Below are 18,469 nucleotides of genomic sequence, written 5' to 3'. Positions count from 1 at the left end.
TTTGGAGCAAATGGCTGAACCTACTGTTTTAAATTGCCAGCTTTGGCTGTCCCATGCTTTCCAGCTTGGGTGGCTTGCATAAATACTCCTGCCCTAACAGTGGAGTTGTTTACTGTCTGTTGGAGGTGGAATTGGCTTTACTGTGTATGATGTATGCTGTCTTTTTGTTTGTTTTTCAAAATGATAATAACATTGACTATCAAAAAATAATAATTCTCACCAGATTAAACCATCTCAAAACAATATGAATTGTGTAACAGTCTCGGCAGTTGAAACTGCAGAATTACATGGTTGGTGCCTCCTTTGTAAGTTGTTAGAATCTGGACAGCCATGAATCCTCTTTTGATCTCTCAGCCTGGATGGGTTGTACAGAATATTTACACAGCCGGTCTGAAGATACTGACAGGGAGTAGATGTTCCTGCTTTAGTGATGAAAGGAGTTTATATTTTTTGTCCTCAAGTGGTTTTTGATTCCTATTTCTTCTCCTAGTTTCTTTTTCCCATGTGCTCAGGTCTTTCAATAATTTTTTGTTGAATACTAGAAGTTATGTCTATCAGGATAGTTTATGATCCACTCTTGGTAACATGTCCTCAACACTGCACACATTTCATGGGAGTCTGACAGGTTTAATTCGCAGTGAATCAGCCTCTGTGAAGTTTGTTGCTTGGTGAAGTGACGTTAGTGACGTTGAAGAACCTACATTCTGTTTGGAGACGTTGCGAACGTTAGAGTTCGTCCTTTAACTCAAAGCTCTTCTGACATTCAGAGGAAAGGGAGGATCTCAGCCCGGAAGGATTGTTAGATGTCATGGGAGGTTTAACTTCAGCTGTAGATTCTTAGATGATGTAAAAGATCAGGTTTCTTTTTTTAAATGAAGGTTTTTTGGCAGTGCTTGGAGAAGGCTTCCATATTGTATGTGTTACTTGAGGTTGCTGAGCACCACCTTTTGTTTACAGCAGTTTCCATATCCCGTGCGGCGTCACGGCCGTCGCCTGTGTGTTCTTTGATGGCGTACAAGGCTTGCCTTAAGATTAAAGCCCTTGCGACACACAGTGCAGTGATGAAGCCTCTGGTCCGTGTGTACGCTTTGATGCCGTACAAGGGTCGCCTTCCGAGAAAACCTCTTGGAACACACAGTGCAGTGATAAGGCCTCTCTCCTGTGTGAGTTCTTTGATGCAGCACAAGGTTTGTCTGATGAGCAAAGCACTTGGAACACACTGTGCAGTGATAAGGCCTCTCTCCTGTGTGAGTTCTTTGATGTAGTACAAGGCTTGCCTTAAGAGTAAAGCCCTTGGAACACACAGTGCAGTGATAAGGCCCCTCTCCTGTGTGTATGCTTTGATGGCGTACAAGGGCTGCCTTAAGAGTAAAGCCCTTGGAACACACAGTGCAGTGATAAGGCCTCTCTCCTGTGTGTACGCTTTGATGTTGTACAAGGGTCGCCTTTCGAGAAAACCTCTTGGAACACACAGTGCATTGATAAGGCCGCTCTCCTGTGTGAGTTCTTTGATGCAGCACAAGGTTTGTCTGATGAGCAAAGCTCTTGGAACACACTGTGCAGTGATAAGGCCTTTCTCCTGTGTGAGTTCTTTGATGTAGTACAAGGCTTGCCTTAAGAGTAAAGCCCTTGGAACACACAGTGCAGTGATAAGGCCTCTCTCCTGTGTGTACGCTTTGATGACGTACAAGGGTCCACTTCCGAGAAAAACTCTTGGAACACAGAGTGCAGTGATAAGGTCTCTCTCCTGTGTGTATTCTTTGATGTTTTAGAAGATTTCCCTCCTGAGTAAAACTTTTCTCACAGACATTGCAGTGAAAGGGCCTCTCTCCTTTGTGAGTTTTTTCATGTGTTGCCTTATCAGCAAACCTCATTTCATGCTCAGTGTAGGGATACCGATCTGTGTGTGTTTGTTCATGCAGTAAAAGACGCGTCTTTCCAGTAAATGCCTTCTTACACTCAGCACAGGCATAAGCTCTTAGGCTGGTGCTTATTCTTTTCTGCCTTGCAAGTAGTCTTTTATTGTTAAAATTCTCCCTCCTCTGTATTCCTTGGTGGTTTCTTTCATTCATTTTATAAGCAAAATTCTTCCTTCCTCCAGAAGCTTTAAGTTTCTCTTTCCCATTCATACTTTCTGTCTGCGACTGCTGTGCTGCAGAATGAAATGAACACTGAGAATTATACATGGGAAATATTTCTTGAAAGAAATGCACGGTTATAATATGAGAAAGGTGGACAGTAATATCTAGGAAGGAAGGAAAATGTTACTACCTGTAAACAATCATTCGTTGCTTGTAGTTCTACGGTTCCCATATGGTGACCTCTCATGGGTTGGGTTCTGACTACTAAAAGAAAATAATTTAAAGATTGAGTTTTCATCTGGAGAACAACTCGTAATACTATACCAGAAAGGCATAATGCATCAGCGCGCAGACTCCAATTAAAATCATTGTGTTGTTTTCTCCATCGGAGTACGACTGCTTATATGTGTAAAATAAAAAAAATAAACTGCTTAATCTGAGCAACCTATACACTTTCCAACCATACAGCAAGTGGGCAATGCATGTGAGCCTGCAACATGACAAACTGACAGTATTTGCAAGAGAGTAACATTTTCCATTTGCAGCAGCTGTGGCACATCACAGGTTGCGCAATAACTTAAAAGAATCGGTAAGGTCCAGAACGCCGCAGCCAGGCTCTTTCTAGGGACTCCACGCCACAACATATGACCCAACACCTACGAGCCCTCCACTGGCTCCCCTGCGAGAAGAGGATCACCTTCAAACTCCTCACCCACGCCTACAAATCCCTCAACAACATCGGACCCACATACCTCAACGACTGAGTATGATGTCCACGTACCCAAGAGGAACCTCTGCTCCACTGACCTCGCCCTGGCAGAGGTCCCCGCATCCGAAGAAACAGAACCGGCGGGAGAGCCTTCTCCTACATCGCAGCCAAATCCTGGAATGAGCTCCCGGTCAATATCAGACGCTCCCCAACCCTCCACATGTTCAGGAAGGACCTCAAGACCTGGCTTTTTGACTGACCCGGATCTGCTCCTCCCCCCAGCGCCTTGAGACCCTTGCGGGTGAGTAGCACGCTCTATAAACAGCTGATTGATTGATAGGAAAGAATTGCTAATTGAGTTACTAATATGCTTAGAACAATTAAGCACTTCTGGGCTTCTTCCTTGCATTGATGTCACCAGAGAAATATTTTATGAAAGGATGCAGAGAACCACATGTTTCTGCTTTACAAATATCTACTACGGCTATGTTGGGTAGAAAAGCCATGGGTGCATCTTTATCACACGTGGACTCAGCCTGTGGTATTTCTCTGTGGTGCCTCCGCTAGGCCTGGGCGGGAAATTCAGTTCCGCTTGCGGAATTTGTGGAATTTGGGTAATTTCGCGTTCCGTGTAGAACGTGGAATTGCCAAAACTTCCGCGATCCGCTGCTTCGTGGTATTTTTTGCTTGTTCACGCTTTCAAAATGTGTGTTCGCAAGCACGCAATCAGCATTCGCGAACAGGAAAAAAGCATTGTGAACGGGCAGAAGAAGCAACTCTGCGTGTTCGCAGATTTCTGTGTGCTCACAGAGATTTTATTTGCTGAGTTTTGTGTAACATTTGTAAAACTACACAAATTCCGCCCACCACTAGTCTCCGCACGAGTAGAAAATCATTTGCCAAATTGTGCTGGTAAAAAAACGTCTTATTTTTCATACATTTTCAATTCTGATAATGCAGAGCATGAGTGCATGTTTAACTCTGGGTGCATATTTAACTTTGTCTTTGTAAACTTGCAGGAACTGTTCATCTACTGATGGGGCGTGTAGTTTGCTAACTGTTTGAGGAAGTGACTGCTACTAGGTAGACAACTATCTAAATTAAGGCTTGCAGTGATGTAGCGGCTTAAAAGGTGGACTTGTTACTCTTGATAAGACAACATTAACATCTTAACTGGATGCCAGGGGTGCTCTGGTGGGATAACCATTCTCAACTCTCCCATGAACATTTTCACAAGAGTTTTTTCAAAAGTATTCAAACGTTAGTGTAGGCTAGGCCAGCTTCTTTATGTACGTATCTATATGTTATTTCTATACTGCAAACCTAGCCTAAAGCTAGGGCCAAAGATGAGCATAAATTATTTTTAAAGAAGGGAGTCCTCAACTCTTTCCTAAACGGGAGCAATGTCGGGGCGGTCCTGATACAGGGATGTTGTTCCAGATCATGAGTTCATAGATGGAAAGGCCTGCTAACTTGTTTTTTTTTGTTACAGTTCTAAGTCTGCAGTCTGGTGGAGTTTTCCAACCTCGCATTTGTTGCACTTGAAACTAAGAGCTGAACTTAAGGACAACGAGAATGATGAACAAGTGATAAGAAAGAGGTAATAGCTACAAAAGAGGACCTTTTAAAAGGAAAAGCAAGACTACTGTACTGGAAGAGTCTTAAACTTTGTCAGATGATACGAATAAGTAAGGAGAGCAGTCAAAATTCCATTGACACAAAGACAACATGAACTTCTGACAGAGGAATCAAGCTAAGAAGGTGACTTAGACGACTCTGCTAGCAACTACCTAGGAAGAAACCAACTTGCCACTTTTTTCGCTGAGTACGGGTTACTGAGACAAGGACGAACAATGGAATATCATACAAAAAGGAAAAACAAAAGCAAGAGGCACAAACAGAGGAAGAGAAAGACAGGAAATAGCAAATGGAAGACAAAAAGATAACTCACCCCATAGGAAGAGAAAGGTGATAGAGCAAGGCGAGATATGATTATTAAATCATAACAACATTAACTGACAATGGATGAACTAAATATCCAGAACCTTGGCTTATATTTCTGCCCCAGTAGGGACTTAGATTACAGTTCATGTAGAATTGACATATTTCCGTTTCAAAGATATCAACATAAAATCCGACCCAAGCCAATGAACATGAGAATAGGGGGCCCAATACAGAAAACATGACTTGTGTTCAAGAGACGCTGATACTTCATGACATTGGCTGGTCTGGATGAAGGAAATATATGTGCAACGAAAGAGCGGGAAGCGTTACTTGGAAATGAGGCACAGATAGATCAGGGAAGCCTAACTTGCTTCAAAAAGCAAGCTACATATAACTCCTTCTTGCCTCATGATAATCTGGATGTCTTTAGTGACTTGGTCGCCAAAGACTTGTTCAAATAAATTGTTCACCAGTCAAGGCAAGAAGGGAAGAATCAGATCCAACTTGAGTAATGGACAAAGGGAGGCCATTAGCACATTACGTAATGACAACATAAGTACCAATGTCATCCGATAAGAATGTGGTTTTAATGATGGTTTGCAATTATGAACAAAAGGCTTTTCAATAATTATTAAATACGGATTGTTGTGAAATGGGAATGGCAACATTTTCATTTGTGTAAAACACTACCCTCTACTGTACCATGCTTTTACCTTCTAACAAATGTATGCAAGAACACGGGTGGCGTATAGTGCCCTCCAACAATAGCTTACTGGAAAACAGAGCAACAAACTAAAACCATTTATTGCTGATTCTTGTGGAGAGCCTCCCATCATATTGTATAGAAAGAGAGAATTTTCTACAAAAGATATACACAGGAGACAATCATATTTGACAATTACCTAGGATGTGATCCTACTAATTATGTACACAACACACGCAAGGACTAAGAGCATACAAACACGCTTTTTGCAATAGACCAATATCTCTATATGACTATACATGGATGCTTATGACCATGACTTTTGCCTAAATAACAATATTTTCATATTTAAAGATAGATATTACAGACAAATCTCAGGAACAGCAATGGGCACCTGCTCTCCCAGCTATGCAAATGTATTTGTGGTCGGGTGGAAGGAACAGGTGTGTCGTGTAGTTCCCACTAATCCGTAAGACCTGCACGTTTGTTGGACAACATAAACTTTGGATGAGGTGCCTAGACTGGCTCCGGGCACCTCCGCAGGATGAGTTGGCCTAGAGACCAGCTAGCTCACAGTGCCACCATAAGCCTCCCTAACCTTACCAGGAAGCCAATGGTTTCTGGCAACCTCTGAACGTGACAACCCTGACCCCTCAGGGATCTTGGAAACAGTACAGAACCTTTCTCTCAGTCACTCAAGCTTACTTGCTCTCAGAGAAATATACAGAGAATACACAGGGGGACGTTTTCAGTATATTTATTGAACCAACGTTATTCTTGTATAGAATACATAAGCTGCAATAATCAGTAGACCGAAGCAGCTGACAGTGATTACAAGCACGTAAATAGTGGATATAGTTCTACCATGGTGCTAAAACAGTGTATATATGCAGGCATATAAACAAGGCAGTAATCAGGCGTACGCCTACTATGCACTCCCTACTCTGCGTGCATCTAGAGTGTGTGAGGGTGGGAAGCCAAGAATCCCCACTAAGGGACGATTCCACCCCATTACCTGACAGGGAAGAATGCACTGAACTCCCCCTCACGGAGATGCCAGCCCGCTGCATAGTGAAGTCTCAGCCTGCACGGACTCTGGGTGTCAGCTGTAGCGCCTCTTCTACTAATCTATTGGGATGCTCATTATTTATAATAGAAACCATCTTTGTGATGTACGTATAAATTAGTCTATGTTCTAGATATGTAGATAGCCCTGTCACCCTGTGGTTGAAGATACGACATTTGAACATAGTGCGTCAAGAGGCCTTATACTTAGTGTTCGAGGCATCGTGATAATGTTTTGCGAAGCTAGATGTGTAAACAAAGAAGTCTCAGAGAAACTAATCCAACATTGCCGTGCATGCAAATATGTGCAAAAGGTCACAGAAGAAATGTTACTGTAAAAAATAGGACAATATATGAAATGAGCCACTTTACTACATGGACCTAGCCCGGGCACATAACAGGTGGTCTGGACATCACAAAATGAAAACATGACAAAACATGCGCTGATTTGGATCGGGGATATAGATGACCTTTCCCTGCTGTGGGACGGAAGTAGGGAAATGTCTAAAAGATTAATCCAGAGACAAAAACTGATCTCAACCTAAAATTCACTCATTAGATAAGAAATAAATCTATAAATGATCCGGCTATCCATACTGAGCTAGAGAAGCACACATGGTCACAAGCCTACCTAAAAAGGAAAAAGCAGGGCACTGTGAATAGCGTGCATCCACAGAAACTGATAGAAAGTACCCCCTATGGTGAAATGCTACTGACCCGTAGAAACTGTGATAGCCAATAAGTGTATGAGAAGGAAGAAAAAAGTATGCGGCCAGCAGCCAAGCGAGCACCCAGAACATGAATAAACTACTTTCAAATTAGAGACACCAAAGGAGAGACCTGATATTACCGTAAGGTTCATCACTACAAACAATACGAGGTACACAGCAGCAAGACAAATTCTAAACATTGGAAAATATTAAAAGCTCGCGAAGCAAGATGGCGGCCGCTACTGCAGCCGTGTGAGGAGCTGCGCGTGTTCCCCCTGGAGGTCTGTCCTGTCCTGGCGTGAGAGAGGCGTTTCTCTGCTGGCGACTGGATTCGTGGAGCTGAGAGGCTTTCTTCCGCGGCGCCGAGGAGAAAGAAGAAGGTTCGGCTGACTCTCCTGCACGCTACGCCGGTCCCGGTTACCGGATTGCGCTGACCGCCTTCCCTGCCGGCTGGTGGGGAGCCTGAGCGTTTTTCGAGCGCCCGCGGCGTTCTCAGCCACGGCGCCCGGAGATCAGAGTCAGCTGTGGGACCGGGTGGATCGAACTGCAGAACCGCTGCGGAGCTGGTGTGGAGTGTTTGGAGGCAACAACTAGGGACGCCGGTTGCTACACTGTTGCACCGCGGACAATTGTGGATATTTCAAGGCTACTTGTTGCCAATACTACTTTTAAGGAGGATTTGAAGGTGCTTTGGTTACCGTACAGACGTGACTAGCTCAAGCAACTTTGGCTGTAGCTGCTCATAAAATGTAGCAACTTTCTTCCTTCTGCTGTATGCTTAATTTTCGGTGAGTGAGGAACGCATCATCTTTTTTTGAACTTGTTACATTGTGTGTACTGCGGAACCAGCTGCACCTAGCAAAAGTACTTTCCTTTGGCAGTTTTTGCAGTTAGCAAAGCCTAGATAAAAGCTGTACTTTCTAGAGAGCTTTGAGAAAAAGATTCCTTTTGTATAAAAATATTCAACATGGCTCCCAAAGGCAGAGCTACAAAAAAGAACGCCTCTAATTTAGCCAATCCTACAAATGCTTCAAGTTCTGCAAGCTCTGCAAATGCTGCAAACAGCACCACAGCAATAGATCTGGAACCTCGTAATGGGGTTTTAAAAGAGCCCATAATACCTGACCTATTCAAGAAAAAACCTACATCTACTCTTACGACTACCCTTAATAAAAGCTCTACAATTGAAGCGACCCCAGCAAGGGATACTGGACGCTCTAACCCTGATAAATCCAATTTGAACCAACTTTCCAAAAATGACACTGGTTCAGCTGGAGCTAACTTAAATGGCAATGAAGATGGTGTAAGGGGGGAAGGAAACAACGATGATGCTGTTTCAGAGCTTTGTCTTGCGGTAGAGGGAGTTAGAGTCTCACCTAGACCAAATGACTCGCAACAACAACATGACGCAGAATCGGTAGAGTCTGGGGGTCAATTCTTCTCTATGTCTGATCTATCTGTTGCTTCGGAAGGCGATATGGTGGAGGAACTCCTCAGCGAAGAACATTCTCAGTTCAAAGATTGGGCGGAGGAATGTAATCAAGTCACAGAGGAAGATATCTTAGGCCCTGACTTTCTAACCAATGAAGGAGCTTCAAACACAGTCCGCAAGGTCTTTGAGGGAAAAACCAAGGAGAATACAACAACAGTTATGGACCAACCTCAATGGGACGGGGCCGGTGCTAATAACAATGAAGCTGACGACGAAAACTCTGAGACTCCTGAGCTACTAGAAGAGTCTGAGGAGGTTACCTTAAAATCTATATACAAGCTACAGGCCTCGATGTATCGCATGATATTAACTCATAGAGAAGAAACCAAGGCGGAAGGTCTTCGGACTCAGGGAGCAGTTCGAAAACTTCAAAATGTAGAACGGCGTCTGGCCAAGTCTAGCACGGATACTAATGCAAGAGTGCAAGAGACGGAGACGCGTATTTCAGCAGTAGAAGACGAGCTAACGCTACATAAGAATTCAATCAAAGATTTGGATAGCACCAGGCAAGACGTGGATTGGAAGTTAACTGACTTAGAGAATCGCGCTTGACGTAATAACCTGCGTGTCCTGGGAATTGGAGAAAAATCTGAAGGGAAAGACATTCGACGTTTTGTAATAGACTTGTTTGCGGATGCCTTTCAGGATCTCACTGGATGGGACTGGGATAAGGAGATTATAAGAGCTCACCGGTTCCCATTCAACCAAAAGACTGATCAGGAAGGCAGGAACAAATATCCACGAGCTATCCTCATCTGTGTGCAGAATTATCTTCTCCGTGAGATTCTGTATGACTTGGCAAGACCTTCGAAACCCAGAAAAGGTTTGGGGCATGAATTTTTTGTGAGACCAGATTTTTGTGCTGCAACTGTCCAACAACGTTGGAGATTAAAACAGTTGATGGCGCCAATGCAAGCTAAGGGGGGTCAAACCTTCTTACTTAATCCTGCTAAACTCAAAGTTGTGCATAAAGGAAGAACTATATTTTTTGTATCAGAGATGAAAGCCCAACAATACCTAGAGACTATGTAGTAAAATTCTACAGGAACAAGCTATGTTCAATTGGTTATGATCTAGCTACCCCGAATAGGTAGATCCTCTTAGCAGTATTGGGCTTAGTTGCTTCTTTCGTTTTTTCTCTCTTTACTGCATTTTCTTTGGCTATTTTTTTTCTAGGAGGGTCAGATCCGGGGGGGGCTCACAGCTGATACTCACATTCCATCAATGAGGGCACTAGCCCTTACGCTTCTGGTGGGGGGGTGGTGTGGGAAGGGAGGGGTGGGGGGGAACAACGGGGTGGGAGGGTGGGAAGATTTGTTTTTTTTGGGGTGCAAGGTTATACAGTTGGAATGTCTAGGTGACTTTTGTGCAAGGCTTAGTTTTGGCAGATATCGAATTTTGGCAGGGGATGCTTATTTGTGTATGCTCAGCTTAGTTTACTCAAATACACTTTATAATGGCTAAATTATTAATATATTCCATTAACATATGTGGTTTAAATGATAAAAGAAAAAGAGGGATATTTGCCCAGATGTTATCAACTATGCGGGTGGATGTAGTTTGCATTCAAGAGACCCATATTGCCTGGCCCAATAGAGGGACCCTAAAAGATCTTGGGTTGGAAGTGGTAGGATGCACTCGCCAAGGCTCCAATACACGTGGGGTTGCAATACTTAAGAGACGTGAAATAGGCGAAGTTAAAAGAGTTAAAGAGGACCCAACTGGACGGTGGGTAATTGCAGAACTTAAAGTTGGAGGTTTGTTAGTTACTATATGCTCCTTGTATGGAGCTATATTGGACGATTCGGGTGCATTGGATTTTTTAAATATAGAGCTGGCACAATGGTCACCCAATATTATCTTTTGTGGAGACTTTAATCTGCATCTGGAAGAAAATTTTGACATTAATAGTAGGGCTTCGTACAAGGGGAGGAAGAAGAAGGTATTTTTAGCACTTAAAGGGATCATCGAAGAGTATAGATTAATTGATGTAGGGCATGAGAAGCGAGGAAACATATTTGGGTATACTTTTTTTTCTGCACCGCATCAAAGATTTTTTAGATTAGACTACTTTTTTGTTTATAAGGGACTATACGATGATCCAGCACAAATTGAATTTGAGGTTCTCCCAAAAGTCATCTCAGACCACAATCCTCTAATAATTAAGCTTGCCCTAAATATGGTTAATACTATACGCGCATGGTCCTTTGACCGTAAATTACTCTGCGACCCAGGCTATGTTGAGCGTATGAACGTTTGGATCCCAGAATTTTTTCTTAACAATAAAGATACTACATCATCAGAAATAGTTTGGGATACTTTTAAATGTGGGGTTCGGGGTGAAACACTCAGTTATTCTTTGAGTAAACAAAAAGAGACACGAAACCAGGTAACTTCTGAACTTAAAAATCTTAGAGTTTTAGAAATTAAACTTATGCAACTATGTAAGCAAGGGTTACCTACGGAAAATACTACAAAGAAATTAGTAACTCTAAAAAATACTATTTATCAACGACATGCTACGAAACTTGCTCAACAGATCTCTGTATATAGGACAGAACTATACGAAGTGGGTGAAAATTCAGGCAAAATTTTGGCAAAGAGGGCAAGGCAGAAGGCAGCTTATGCTTGTATCAATAAAATAGATAATCATTTAGGGATAACAGTCAGCAGAGCTGAAGACATTCTGGGAGTTTTTAGAGATTTTTATTCTCAGTTGTATACGGATGAAGCTCGTCCTGAGTGCTCAGACCAGATTAATCGATTTGTTAATCCAGTATTGAATACTATTCTTTCTATTGAAGAGAAGGAGAAACTTGATTTGCCATTTACTTGGGAGGAGATAGAACTCTCTTTAATGTCCCTAGCCTCAGGAAAAGCTGCAGGACCCGACGCCATTCCGCTAGAATTTTACAAACACTTCAGGAATGCATTAAAAACAGAATTATTAGAGCTATGTTTAAATGCACAGCAAGGTAACTCCCCACAATCGTGGCATGATTCCATCATCACGGTGTTCCTTAAAAAAGGTAAACCTCCTTTATCGCCTTCTTCTTTTCGCCCCATTTCACTTATAAACTCTGACAGTAAAATCTTTTCTAAAATCCTAGCAGGTAGACTTTCCAATATTATTTCCCCTTTAGTCTCTAAATACCAGCATGGGTTTATCCCAGCTAGAGATACCGCTGATCATATTCGACGGGTGATTTCTTTCTTGGATTGGTCCCAAGCAACTCGGTCTAATATTGGATTAGTATTTTTAGATGCTGAAAAAGCTTTTGACCGGGTTGCTTGGGATTATCTTTGGGAAATTTTGCTTAAGAAGGGACTAGGTCAGGGGATTGTTAAAGCCTTGCAAACTTTATATATTACCCCTAAAGCATATATTCGTATTAATGGACAATTATCTTCACCCTTATTAATTTCTAGAGGTACACGTCAAGGATGTCCCTGTTCTCCTTTACTTTTTGCTTTTTATATTGATCCCTTGATTAATCGTTTTTTTTTTGAATCGAATATTAAACCCATACATTTAGCCAACACTAATTACCGAGTCCTTGCTTACGCCGATGACATCGTGATTTCTACTACAGATGTTCAAACAGCTATACCCATTATTGATCAAATTGCCAAACAATTTGGATACTTTTCGGGCTACAGACTCAATCTAGATAAGACCCAAGTTTTGTGCACTGGAGAAAACTTACCTGCTAATATTCCCACTTCTTCTGAAGTCACTTATTTAGGTATTAAAATCTCGCTTCCTATAGAAAAAATTCCAGAGCGTAACCTAAACCCTATTATTGCTCAAATTAACACCCTATTACAGCGTCTTGATCATCTGCGATTGTCCCTCTTCGGCCGTTCTAACATTTTAAAAATGCTGGTCCTACCGAAGGTTCTATATTTATTTCGCACAATTCCTCTGGATTTCTCATTACATTCTCTTAAAACTTTAGAAAGAACCACATTTCGTTTCCTTTGGGGCTATAAACGCCATAGAAAAGCAGCTAAAAAAATGATTCTTAGTAAGGAATGTGGCGGTTGGAATGTACCGTATTTTCTGTTTTATTACTTTTCTGCTGTTTTACAATATATTGGTCCCCTCATTTTGGGTGAAAGAATTGAACTTGCGGAATGCCAGACCCCATCAATTTATCAATTGCTTTTGGGTGAGAAAGTCAAGGGCAGCTTCTTGAGAATAGTAGAACCCAGTTACTATAAAAAAACTAAATATAAGACTTTGAAATCTGCTTTTGGAATCTGGCAGAAAATTCGAAAACATATTAAACTAGCGAAATTAAATTTCTATACTCCTCTTATATCATCTGAGTTATTCCCAGAAGTTTTCTTTGATTTAATTATGCACAGGTGGCAGCAGAAAGGAATAAAGCACTTGGGGGACTTATTTTGTAATGGGCAAATGATCTCGTTTCAGGAATTAATAACCAATTTTTCCTTGGGTAGAAATGATTTCTTTAAATACTTACAACTTTGCAGTTTTCTACAGGGCCATCCTCTTATGCCACCGATAAATTCTTTATTAGAGCTTTTACAAAGGAAACCTCGAATTGGTCCTATATATTTAAGTTTAATGCAGGAATTTGGTGATGATCTAGGCCAATGCCAGACTAAATGGTCCAATAGTCTAGGTATAGCAAATGTTGATGTCTTACTGTCAATTAGAATGGCTGCAGAATGTCTCATAACCGGGATGATGAAATCCCAACACTTCATGTGTATCCACAACCTTTATTATACTCCCAAAAAAGTAGTTAAATGGAGTACGATAGCAGGTACGAACTGTAGCCGATGCGGACTGTATGCAGCTGATGAATTACATATGTTTTTCTTTTGTCCTAAGTTATCATTATTGTTTCAAGAAATTGAATTTTTTTTATTTACTATTCTGAAATGTAACATAAAGATAACTAATGAATTAGTACTGCTAGGTATAGATCATACTGTAACTTGGCCTAGACCAATCTCTTATTTTCTTTTTCTGTGTATGGCTGCAATTAGATCTTGTATCACCAAAGAATGGATTAGCCAGGATCCCCCTACGTTTTTTATGTGGAAGGAAAAATTATTATTTATGTTTAATATGGAATCGGCTATTTACAAGCTCAAGGGGGTTAAAAAAAGAACCATGGGAGAAACAATTTGGGCACCAATTGCTGATTGGATTTAATTTAAATCTATGTACTCTACAGTTGTTATTCTAATTTTGTTTTCTGCCAAAACTTTGCCATATAACTTGCTTTTTTTTCTTGAAATATTTTGCCTTTTTATTTACATGGTCTTTTTCTGTCTATGTTGCTTAGTATAACGCCCTGCTGTATTTCCTTGCAATAAAACAATAAAACTTTAAAAAAAAAAAAAAAAAAAAAAAGGAAAATATTAAAAGCTGATCAGGTGATTAGACACAATATTACCTCACATCCCTCCAAGTATCGTTAAGCCCTATCCTTAAAGGACAAACAAGCCCATAGCTATACAGATAGTCCAATGAGAGAAAGGGTCCATCTAACCTAAAAGGTTTCAAAAAATTAGGGAAATGTATGGCTTGCAAATCTGGTGTCAAAATAAAGGAGGTTATTCTGCAGAACAGGAAGGAAAAGCAATCAATTCCTAACCTGTAGCAAAGATTTAGGTGTATATATACGTGAAAGAATGCACACACAGAAAACAATATGTGGCCAACTGGATGTTCCTCATTGGCAAGTGATGGAGCACAGGAGAGGCATCAAACAGGCAGACTTAAATTCACCAATGTCTGGAGATTTTGTAAAATGCCATGATAGCATTGTAGACGCGCTCGGTTTCTTTGGCCTTATATCAGAGGAAGTGATCAAGAGAAGTAATTGAAAAGAATCGATTTAAGATATAATACAGAGTTGGGTATCAAGGAAGTCAAGGGCCTGAATAAAGATGAGAAATTACACGGGCACATAGGATGCTTACTGATGTCGAATCTGCACACTTTCCCACTACTGACACTCTCTGGAACACATGTTAAAAAAAGCCACCATTTCCATGCAAGATTAAAAATAAAGAATTTCTTTACATTTCTCAGTGCTCTATTTAGGGTAAGGGGGGTATACCTCACAATCATACTAGATTGATAATGCCCACCAAGAAGGCGCAAGAAGTTGGACTTAAAATCAGTGATACCACCGCGATCCCCAGTGGCTACAAAATCACCCGCAAATACAGCGTCGACCGACCAGGAGAAGGCAAAGCCATCATCCGCAAGAACAACCACCAACTGACCACTTACTCGAATGACTCAACGACTACCATGGAACACCTCACCTTCCAGATCCAGAGCAACCCCAACACCACACTATATGGCGTCCTAGTCTACAAGACCCCCAGCCCCCACCCTTCAGTGATGCCATCGAAGACCTCATCCCTCCCCAGGCTCTACCATCCACCGATTACATCCTACTCGGAGACCTCAACTTCCACTTGGACAACCCCAGTGACCAAAACACTGACTCCTGACTGGAGAACCTCGCCAATATCAGACTCAAGCAGCTAGTCACCACATCGACCCATACAACCAGACACACGCTAGTCCTCGTCTTCTCCGTCAGCGAGAACATCGCCTACAGCCACACCACCAAACTTCTCTGGACCAACCTGCACTGTGTGCACGTAGCCATTCCCACCGTTCACCACCACCCTCCTCCCACTCTGCCCCATCTGTTGTAGCTGGAACAAGGCCACGGAATAACTTCTCGTCAACTTTCTCAGCATGACCACACCACCAGCAGACGCCAACATTGCAGCACACAACCGTCACCAATGGATCTCCAACTGAGCCGACACACCAGCACCCCTCAAGAAGACACCAGGCAGGCAAAACTTCAAGAAAGCCTTCTGGTTCACTTCAGCCCTCGACAAGTCCAAACATACCAGCAGACAACTCAAGAAGAGATAGAGGAACAACAAAATCCCAGAAACCCAAGCAACCTTCAAAACCGCTGTCAACGCACACCACCTTCTCCTTAAAACCACAAAAAAAACGGCCATCAAAGACAGAATCAACGCCTACGCACACAACAGCACAGAAGTCTTTGCCATCGTGAAGGAGTTCGCTAGGCCCAACAGCGAGACCATAGACGTCTCACCCTCCTTAAGACCTCTGCAACAAACTTAGCACATTCTTCCACCACAAGATCAGGCAGATCTACGACAGCTTTGACATCCAAGACCCTGCTACAACGCCTGCCACCACCGCACACAACAAGGCCTTACCTCAACATATAATGCTCAACTGGACTCCACTCACCACAGATGACACACTCAAGACCATAAAGAGCATCCACTCTAGAGCCCCACCGGATCCTTTCCCGTACCACATCTTACATTGAGCAGTCGCAGCATCATCAGCTGCTCCATCAAAACTGACACCTTCCCTGCTGCCTGAAAACATGCCAAGATCAACCCCTGCTGAAGAAGCAGTCTGCCGACCGACAGACCTCAAGTACCTCAGACCTATCTCCCTAGTCCCCCCCTTGCCAAGGTCATTGAAAAGGACATCAATGCCCAACTCTCCAAGTTCATTGAAGTGAACTATGTCCTGAACAACTCCCAATCCGGCTTCCAAAGCAATTATAGCGCCGAGACCGGACTCCTTGCAGCCATCGACGACATCCACTCCCTCCGCGACTGGGGCGAAACCGCCACCCTCATCCTACTGGACCTCTCGGCCACCTTCGACAACATCTCCCACCGCACCTAATCACAAGATTTCAGGACGGTGGTATCCACGGCAAATGCAGAAAGAACAATTGATGGACAGAATGCAGAACAATGTCATACATTCACCACAGTTCAGAGATCTGGGCCTAAATCCATCGTTTTTTTGTTCACCATGCGATTCCAGTTTGGACCCAGCCATATGCAAATCAGCCTTGACCCTGCGCCCAATGGGAACAGTCCAGCCCGAACTGCCAGGCCAGGTCCTCCCTAGACTGGAAACAAGCATCCTAGGACTGGTTTGGGGGTTTCACCCCTCAACAGCCAGGATAGCTTGACTCCAGTGGCATGGAGAGCACGGGACCCACGTCTGGGCATACCCATCCCAGTCAGGGTGACAAATGGAAAAAGAACAATTGATGGACAGAATCCATAACAAAGTCATACATTCACCCCAGTTCAGAGATCTGGGCCTAAATCCATAGTTTTTGCTCACCATGCCATTTCAGTTTGGACCCAGCCATATGTAAATTAGTCTTGACCCTGCGCCCAATGGGAACAGTCCGGTATCAACGACAAGGCACTGGACTGGATCCACTCCTTCCTGACCGGCCGAACACAGTGTCAGACTATCCTGTTCCTCTCAGAACCTACAAAGATCAGCCGTGGAATGCCCCTGGGCTCCTCCCTGAGCCCCACCCTCTTCAACGTCTCCATGGCCCCCCTCACGGCCATCGTCAGAAACCACAGACTCAACATCGTCTCCTAAGCAAACAACCAATCCAGCTGATCCTCTCCCTCACCAACTAATCTACAGCCGCCTGATTCAACTTTCATAGCGGAACGAAGGTCGTTGCTACCTTGATGAAAGACAGCTGCCTCAAGCTCATCTCAGACAAGACCGAAGTACTCATCCTGTGACCCGCCCCTCAGCCTGGGACGACTCCTGGTGGTCCGTCGCACTAGGAACCCCTCCCACCCCTACAGGCTGTGCACACAACCTCGGCGTCATACTGGATTCCTCGCTCACAAAGAACCACCATATCAACGCTGTATCCTCATCCTGCTTCAAAAGACATTCAGCTGGATCCCCACAGAACCTAGAAAGACCGTCACACATGCACTCATCACCAGCAGATTTGACTACTGCAACGCACTGTACGTAGGCGTCACCTAGAAACAGTTCACGAAAATACAGAACATCCAAAACGCCACAGCCAGACTAGTCCTAGACATCCCCTGCTGCAGCCACATATCAGCACCTCAGACAACGCCACTGGCTCCTAATCATCAAGAGAATCACCTTCAAGCTCCTCACACATGCCTACAAAGCTCTCCACGACATAGGACCAGCATACCTGAACCACTGCCTCACATTACACATACCCGCCAGACGACTTCACTCCGTTCAACCTGCCCTGGCCACCGTCCCACGGATCCACAAGACCAAAGCCAGAGGAAGAGCCTTCTCCTACCTCAGGCAATCCCTGTCGCTGATCCAATTCAGGAAGGACTTCAGGACCCGGCTTTTCAACGGAACCTCCACGCCCAGAGGGATCAGTACCCCTCCCCCCCTCTGCGCCTTAAGACCCTCAGGGGTGAAGAGCTGCATTATACAAACTCCGGATTAATTGAGCGATGCCTGCTTTTGAGAATAGAGCCCACTGGGTCTGTGAAACTGAATATATCAGAGGATCTGATCCAGTATGAATGCTGTGTACACGTGGGCGAATATGTGATTGTAGGAAATCATATGCCCACTGGGGTTCTCACTCTGGTATTACCGCAATGACTTGCATTGTATAATTATACCCTCACTGTCGAGTCCCAAGCGATATATTCATAGATAGGGTTCTACTCTTCTGCAATGGAACAGAGCATCGAATAATACATTGCGATACTTGCTGCCATAGTTCTCATTTCACCCGCTCCCCTCTAGTTTGCTAAGCTGCTAAGGGCCAGGCTCTATTGCTTGGACTCATTATGATCCACCACAAAAGAATGACATCATCTGATGGACCCACATGCATTTACATAGTAGTAACAAACTGCTGGATG

General features: G+C 43.3%; 1 protein-coding gene across 1 annotated transcript in view; it reads right to left on the bottom strand.

The window, feature by feature from the left end:
- Window positions 1-980: 980 nt before the first annotated feature.
- The window catches only part of LOC144758026 (uncharacterized), a 65,491-nt gene continuing 48,002 nt past the window's right edge, over window positions 981-18,469 (bottom strand). The window contains exon 3 of the mRNA XM_078646407.1: window positions 981-2,152. Within this exon, the coding sequence (XP_078502533.1) occupies window positions 981-2,152 (1,172 nt within the window). The remainder of the gene's footprint in view (window positions 2,153-18,469) is intronic.

This window comes from Lissotriton helveticus, chromosome 1_1, assembly GCF_964261635.1.
Source record: "Lissotriton helveticus chromosome 1_1, aLisHel1.1, whole genome shotgun sequence".
In the NCBI taxonomy this organism is placed as follows: Eukaryota; Metazoa; Chordata; class Amphibia; order Caudata; family Salamandridae; genus Lissotriton; species Lissotriton helveticus.
This window is presented reverse-complemented; position numbering and strand designations above follow the sequence as displayed.